General features: G+C 34.5%; 1 protein-coding gene across 1 annotated transcript in view; it reads right to left on the reverse strand.

The window, feature by feature from the left end:
• The window catches only part of LOC106468443 (myosin heavy chain, non-muscle-like), a gene marked incomplete at its 5' end in the record, with an annotated part of 51,880 nt that extends 44,022 nt beyond the window's left edge, over nucleotides 1–7,858 (reverse strand). The window contains 3 exons of the mRNA XM_022396778.1: nucleotides 561–666; nucleotides 4,260–4,287; nucleotides 7,702–7,858. Of these exons, the coding sequence (XP_022252486.1) occupies nucleotides 561–666; nucleotides 4,260–4,287; nucleotides 7,702–7,858 (291 nt within the window). The remainder of the gene's footprint in view (nucleotides 1–560; nucleotides 667–4,259; nucleotides 4,288–7,701) is intronic.
• Between the last annotated feature and the right edge of the window lie 724 nt (nucleotides 7,859–8,582).

Genomic DNA, 8,582 nt, shown 5'->3' on the forward strand with positions numbered 1-8,582 from the left:
ATATATATATATATATATATATATATATACACACACACACACACAGACGCACACTAGTATCCTTCGGTATAAGAAAGAAATCATTGGGACTCCAGACAGAATAGTTCTGTGATAAGGTTCGTCATTTTTTCTGTACGCTTGTCTGGAAAAGTCACTTACTCACTTACTTAGTTGAAATAGTGAAATTTTAATTCACTCCATAAACAAGTATATAGCGATTTAGGCGGCTTTATAAGTGCAATAATGTTTAGTTTTGCTTAGTCAATACTGTGAAATAGTCATTGTTAATGTTCAAACATTTTAAAGGTGGTTTTAAAAGGGCGATTTTATGGCCGCCATTTTGTTTCATGACGATCCCTACTATTAAACACTACAGTACCTAATGATGATCCATCTCAAACATAAAAACACATATTGTTTAATAATTAACTCTTAAAAATATAACAACAACAATGAAAAACAGTTTAGTAAATATAAATACTTAGCATACAATAATACGAAATTACTACAACATAAACACTTGGTCAATAAATTCTAGTTAATAAGTAACAGTCCCTTACCGAATGTCCAGCAGACGTGCTAGATTTTGGTTTGGAAGATGCAACACACGCTAAATACTGGATTACCTTCTTAGTGTTTTCCGTCTTCCCTGCTCCAGATTCGCCACTTTAAAAACAGAAAATACTACTACAGAGATAGTAATATTCTGTAAGTTTTTGGTACAGTAAGTACCTATTCTGTAAGTTTTTGGTACAGTAAGTACCTATTCTGTAAGTTTTTGGTACAGTAAGCACCTATTCTGTAAGTTTTTGGTACAGTAAGCACCTATTCTGTAAGTTTTTGGTACAGTAAGTACCTATTCTGTAAGTTTTTGGTACAGTAAGTACCTATTCTGTAAGTTTTTGGTAGAGTAAGTACCTATTCTGTAAGTTTTTGGTAGAGTAAGTACCTATTCTGTAAGTTTTTGGTAGAGTAAGTACCTATTCTGTAAGTTTTTGGTACAGTAAGCACCTATTCTGTAAGTTTTTGGTAGAGTAAGTACCTATTCTGTAAGTTTTTGGTAGAGTAAGTACCTATTCTGTAAGTTTTTGGTAGAGTAAGCACCTATTCTGCAAGTTTTTGGTACAGTAAGTACCTATTCTGTAAGTTTTTGGTACATTAAGTACCTATTCTGTAAGTTTTTGGTACAGTAAGTACCTATTATGTAAGTTTTTGGTAGAGTAAGTACCTATTCTGTAAGTTTTTGGTACAGTAAGTACCTATTCTGTAAGTTTTTGGTACAGTAAGTACCTATTCTGTAAGTTTTTGGTACAGTAAGTACCTATTCTGCAAGTTTTTGGTACAGTAATTACCTATTCTGTAAGTTTTTGGTACATTAAGTACCTATTCTGTAAGTTTTTGGTACATTAAGTACCTATTCTGTAAGTTTTTGGTACATTAAGTACCTATTCTGTAAGTTTTTGGTAGAGTAAGTACCTATTCTGTAAGTTTTTGTTACAGTGAATGGAGAGTCACAAGTGTTTCACTGGTTGTAGGAGTTTTTGTGATTCAATAAAAAATGTAAGTTTTTAAGCACCAATAATGCATTTTATTATGGTTGTTAGACCGGTTTGTTCTAACAGAGGTGTATTTGATTGGCTGATGCTGTAGAGAAAAAGCTGTTCATTGGTATAAATTAGTTTCAGTCAACCACGTGATTTTTCTACCAAACTATCTTAACAGATTCCCTACAAAACAACTAATGTAATTTCAATTTTACTTTCTGGGTTAGCTGAAGAAGTTTCATTAAAAACAATAATAAATAGATCAATCAATCAATCTTATTACTTCAATAAACCAACGTCATTTTATTCCAGGTAGATCCATTAATAAATTAACAAACAGTATGTATTCTACTAATACAGGACTGTCACTAACACACACACACACGTTTTTTTTTTACTTTTAAACTGTTGATAGATTATAAGTTAATTTAGACATATTAATACAGCTCCTAACATGACAAACTCGCCTACATTAATTAAATACAATTAAGTTTATAAAGATATAATTTTCAGAATGATGTTTGATCATTTCATTGGTACTTTAAAGGAATAAAATGGACACTGACTACTTCTAGAAATGCTAACTTTACCTTTTCATAACTAGAAATAACGTATCTTTATTTAGATATATTCTGGTAAATTTCTAGAAATTTTTAAGTAGGTGCTTTGCATACAGTTATTGAGATTTCTGTAAACTGAATGTTGTAAAGACGTGAAATTGTGCTAATTCTTTAGCTTACCACAATGTCCATTCAAGAAGGTTTATACTTTCTTGACCCTGTCACTTGGTTATAACCTCCTGGATAGAAGGTATATATTTCAAAGGGTGGTACAGAGACTTGTACAAGTTAGAATGAGTTAGAGGTTTATTTCTCGCGAACGTGTATAAAGGAAATGATCACTGATGCAGGCAAGCTAGTCATTGGGATTCTTCTGCTCCTGCTTTCATCTTGTACAAGTGGACTTCTCACCTGTTCCAACAGCCATTTACAGTCAATACAGGAAATATACAGTACTGGTAAAGGCCCAGCATTATCTGTTGTATTATTACACTCGTGTTTGTTAGTTTGTCCATGAATTGCAGATATTTACAAGTAAACTTACTGTCAGACATCATTGTACCGGAATACCAGAGAATCATAAAAAACATCAGAATAACTAATGCCTTAAGTAAACGGAGATCCAAGTATTTGTCATTTGAAAATTAATTCCAGTTACTACAGAGGATTGAGTATGCTATATTAAAATGAGTTTGAATACACAAATCAGCGACAACCATAACTAACATAATGTTGCAGTGCAATGGAATATATCAGAACTACATTTTGACATTGGCATATTGTAGGTGTTGTGATGCCACCAAAAATGTATCAATTTTGGGAAGGGTGCATCATAGTTATTTCCAAAGAAAAATATTCAAACATTCGGATCATAAAGATATGTTATATGCAATTATTACCTAAACAGGTATATCCATAGTACTTAAATGGTATTGGAAAACAAAGGAACGTGGATCAACTTGGGGCACCAAGACTATCCAAAAAAGAGACCTGCAACAAGTCTTACCCCAGCCACGGTAAGTAATGAGCAGTGACCAAAGTTATTCATGTGCTCCAGGTAGCAGTATGCAACATGAGAAGAATCTTCATCTGGAAATGATATGAACATGTTATAGGTTCACTGAGAAAAGGATTCCATCATATATCCTGTTCAACTGAATTTCGGTGATTGGAATATTGAAACGAGTGTTGAGAAACCGTCGTCCTCCTACGCTAGACAGATTATGTAAAGAATTAGGGAGTAAAGGTTTGTGCTTTGGACATGTCAACTTTATCACGTAGCCTGTTATGCTGCAGGGCTACTGTCAGGAAGCATAGCCGTAAGATAGAGCATGTACGGACGTGGTGAAATGGACTGTAATTACGTGGGGACTCTCCAAAATCGTCTTAATATAATGTATTAGACTTCTCTTTATTATATAAACTCAACTTCAAACGTATTTACTAACATGTTGCTAAAGCAAGTTCAAAATCAGTCTAATATAAACTTGGTTGTCCACAAGACGAAAACATCTGAACTAAATGTACAAACAATACACGCCAAGACTCAAGGTTTTGAAACAAAAATTAACACCATTTAACAGAAACTCACGTTAATCTACCGTATTTACACGCAATGTTTTCATAGGAAAATCTAAACTATAAACACAGATGACCACCAGAGGTCTCTCCATACTGTACCTAAAACAGTTTGAAGATGTAATTAGTTACAATATTTAAGAAAAAGACTATCGTCACAATACAAAAATATGAGGCTAATGAAGTACTAAAACAATTAATATACTTTAACCTCCTCCTCCTTTACGAGGTTATGGAGAAGACAGTCGAATACCTACCTGAAGAATCTAAATCTCGATAGAGAAAAAATATATAACTTAAACATGGCTGTTAAGTAAATTGTATTACAAGATATGCCAGGGCGTATTACAAACATCCTACGTACAATACACTGTAGCATGAAACAAAAGCACAACTGGTACAAAAACAAAAAACAACAACAAAACACGTTTTGAGTTGTTCCAGTTGTCATTAACTCAACTGTGCTGACAATAAGGTGTGTTTTACAGTACAGACTCATGTACTGCTTATTACGATAACATGTTAACACTGTAACTTAAGACTCAGTAACCAAAGAAACGAGTATTATGATACTCACGTGCAAAGAATGGACTGGTCCTCTCGGTCTGGAAAGAAATTAAAGGCGAGTTTAAAGGATGTGGAATGAAACCAGAATAAGCTTTTCTTTCTTCGATTACCTTACCAAAATAACTTGAACTTACTTTAAGTGTTTGTTGGAAGAACAAAGAAAATGACCTACAGAGAACAATATCGTGACCGTATTTATTTGTAGTACAATCTTATTTGTTGATCGCTGTTAATACATATTAAATTTTCCAACATCTAAAATCTAGCTTCGAAACGCTATTCTTACAAACTAATGATAAAAACTAAAAGAAATAAGCAACTTGAATTTTTTTCACTGTTGATTTTTGAAACTATAATGGACCACATACAATTTTTCACTGTTGATTTTTGAAACTATAATGGACCACATACAATTTTTCACTGTTGATTTTTGAAACTATAATGGACCACATACAATTTTTCACTGTTGATTTTTGAAACTCTAATGGACCACATACAATTTTTCACTGTTGATTTTTGAAACTCTAATGGACCACATACAATTTTTCACTGTTGATTTTTGAAACTATAATGGACCACATACAAAGAAATATACTTTTTTACAATCGCCGTCCCTTTTGTTCTTCAAGTTCAATTAACTTGATAGTAGCAGTAATCTGTATATGTGCTTGTTTCTGTCCTTGTTCCCACACTACAGATGGTCGACCCTAAGCGAATGATACTAAGCCTGATTGACAGCCATGTCTTTCGTGTGCACTCGGACCAATGAGCCGATTTAAGAAAGTTTCACGAGCAGGCCTGGACGAGACGAATTATCTTCCTCCACGAGATTGTGATACTGGAATATATGCTTTCGTTCCTGTGTAATGAAACTGTGAAATACCAGATTCAAGCGTGTGAACGTCAATACTTCACACTTCCCTTCGTTCTGTCATTAAATACTTTAGAATTCTCCTTGCACTAAATTAAACAAACTGAGTTATTTAACGTTAGAAGCTGTAGGTGTAACAATATTTTATGATGTTAAATATATTTGCCTTTTATAAAATAGACGATAATACTGAAGAAATAAACATCAGCTACGTATAACTTACAAACTGTTTTTGTATTTATATTTAAATTCAATGAACGAGGTGTTAACGTACTACCACTGATAGTATCAGCAACAAACGACGCTTATTTAAATAATTTAGGAAATATGCTAGATAAAATACAATTTATAATAACTTTTTATTCCCCTCTTAAAGCTAAAACTCGTACAGGTCACTGGTCTTTTATTACAAACATTTAAATAGACTTTCTTCATCGCGAAACGATGACCAATGACAAACACCAGGTGTCAGAACCTGATTTATATTTACACGATCGAACCACAAAATATCCGTTTGAGGTTACCGCTGACGAAACTGCGTCATGATTGCCTCTTCTTGTTTGTTTGTTGAATTAGCCGTCCCTAATTTAAAAGTGATAGACTAAAGGAAAGGCAGCTAGTCAGTACCACCCACCGCCAACTGTTGGGTTACTCTTTTAACAACGAATAGTGGGATTGACCGTAACATTATGACGCTCCCTCGGCCGAAAGGGCGAACATGTTTGGTGGGACTCTCAGATTGCGAGTCGAGCGCCCTAACCACCTGGTCGTTGCCAGGCCCAAGGATTTAATTAATCCTCTATTTATGTCAACTGACGGATTTTATATTTTCCGATGGATAGGAAAGAAGGATGGCTTAAGGCTTCTTCCAGCCCTCGTTATTGCGTGTTGATAAGAAACGGCGAATGTATTCGGTGACGGGATTTGAACTCGTAACGCCTCGAATAATATTTTTATTAAATACTAGAACACCAGTTTTTAACTTTATATATAATGTTTAAGATAACATTTTTGTATAAAAAAATGCCTTATCCACCTCTGACATTGATACCATTAAATTCAGAACACTCAGTATATACAATGGATACACTCTACTGAATGTTATATATGATATATCAAAAGGAGTAGTCTAAAATGTTATCGCTAAAATAACCTATAATCCGTTATATCATTATATATACCTGACATTTTAACATTTACGTGTTCTATTGTTCCTCGAGTATTTATAATACTTACACAACAGATCCTTTGTTTAAATCTAATGAAAAGTCGAGAATGAAAAGCAATCATAACGCGGTCCTATTAGGGCTATTCCTGTAAGGAGAATTTCATTGCACCTTTCTTGTGGAAGGTCGAGAATGAAAGGCAGTCATAACGTGGTCCTATTAGGACTATTCCTGTAAGGAAAATTTCACTGCACCTTTCTTGTGGAAGGTCGAGAATAAAAGACAGGCATAACACGGTCCTATTAGGGCTACTTTTGTGAGGAAAATTTTGCAGTCCCTTTCTGGTCCGCTGTTTTTTCTCTACCCTATAAGACAAACTCTGGCACTTTGTACGCCTATTAGCTTTTTATACGATCAGATGGTCAGTAATCGACTAACCGAATCTAAGTACTGACATACACTATTTGAATTGGTGTTGCTATTTTATTTATTACAAAGTTTTGTTCCGACTAAAAAAAAATCAGTATTAGCAAAATTTCGTAGACAAACGAAATAGATAAATACATACCTTTACATAGTTACAGACAGACATACCTATACGTATGTAAATATATAGATACACAAAGGTTTTGTTTAGAATTATTTGAAGTTTGCAACGAAAGTTTCTTGGCAACTAGATTTGATAATGGAGATACAGTTTCAGTTGAAGAGTAGAGTTTCGAATATAGATGTAGTTTTCGACAGATATCCAAGTCAAAAGTCGTTCCCGAGGTGTTTTGAAGACAGAATGTACAAAATAAATATATGTAATATGTTTAGAAACAAGAATATCGCAGGAACAGAATCAAATTTCACTCTAAATACAACTGCGATCCAACGTGTCAAGAGTTTTAAGATTTTACAGATTATTGGTTAGGTTTATTTATAGTTTGAATTTGACGTTTTATTCTGAAAGAATAGCTTTCTTGATGAGGAAACAGTTTTGATTTTTTAGTCGAAAACTTGCCACCAGAGTACCATGTAAGTGTCTCAAATAAAAATATCAAGATGCCGAAAGTGAATAATCTCTAAAAATAGAAGTTTTAACACGTCAAAATAAAGCTATAAAGCATACAAAAAAGCGTACAGAGAAAAACAAACGTATATATTACCTCAACATAAAAAAAGTATGTAGCAGGGGCACCATTTGAGAAGGAGGCGACAGGAGCAGCCACCCCTTCAAGTGGCAGTTTCTATTCTGGCCAGATTAACACAAATACGCAAACTATACGCTCATACTGTAGGGACTCCAGTTGAATTGGTGGGTGGGGGGTGGAGCACACGATATAAACCTTCTTCTTCTTTGCCCACTCACCCTCTAAAACGTTTTGTGAAATGACGCCTTTGGAACTTAAAGCTGAGCATACAAAGCTTACCTTGCAACATGCTCCTGAAAGCTGCATCTGTGACTGAGAAGATGTGTGGCGGCACCTCGTGGCGCTTTTTACCCTTATATAGTTCAATTACTTTTTCTGTGTAGATGGGCAGCTTCTTGTAGGGGTTGACAACAACGCAGAAAAGCCCAGAATAAGTCTGAAAAGTCGAAATTAAAATACATGAAGCAATATATTAATTTCACAAATGAGGAAGGAAAACATTAGGTAATAAATTTAGAAGAAAAACTATCTTTATACCGCAGATAATTAATTATGAGATAACTTTTATTTTAACCGTTTTAACTTTGTAACCTTGTGATCAAAATGTGTTAATCCCTACAGTGTGCACTACAAATTCTGAGCTTGGATGAAATGACAAGTCGTTGAAATGTGTAAGACTAGTAACTGCAAGAAATCAAAAGCTCGCGAGTTTCTGTACGATTTCCTTCTAAACAGTATTAACACTTTTATAAGCATTCAACTGTAAAAGTTAACCATAATATAGACATGGTAGGTTTGTTGGTTTTAGCACAAAAGGTACACAATGGTCTTCTGTTTACTGCAGGGATAGAACCACGGATTTTAACGTTGGAAGTCCGTAAGGTTACCGCTGGCTTCTGATGAGGCCTATATAATGAGGTGGGGCAGCTGAAGAAGTTGGTGATGGAAACTTGGAACCATGGACGTAACTAGATACGAGAGTTGGGTGGTTGAAGAAGTTAGCGATGGACACTTGGAACCATGGGTATAACTAGATGTGAGAGTTGGGTGGTTGAAGAAGTTGGTGATGGAAACTTGGAACCATGGACGTAACTAGATACGAGAGTTGGGTGGTTGAAGAAGTTGGTGATGGAAACTTGGAACCATGGACGTAACTAGAT

This window comes from Limulus polyphemus, unplaced genomic scaffold (assembly GCF_000517525.1).
Source record: "Limulus polyphemus unplaced genomic scaffold, Limulus_polyphemus-2.1.2 Scaffold3009, whole genome shotgun sequence".
In the NCBI taxonomy this organism is placed as follows: domain Eukaryota; kingdom Metazoa; phylum Arthropoda; class Merostomata; order Xiphosura; family Limulidae; genus Limulus; species Limulus polyphemus.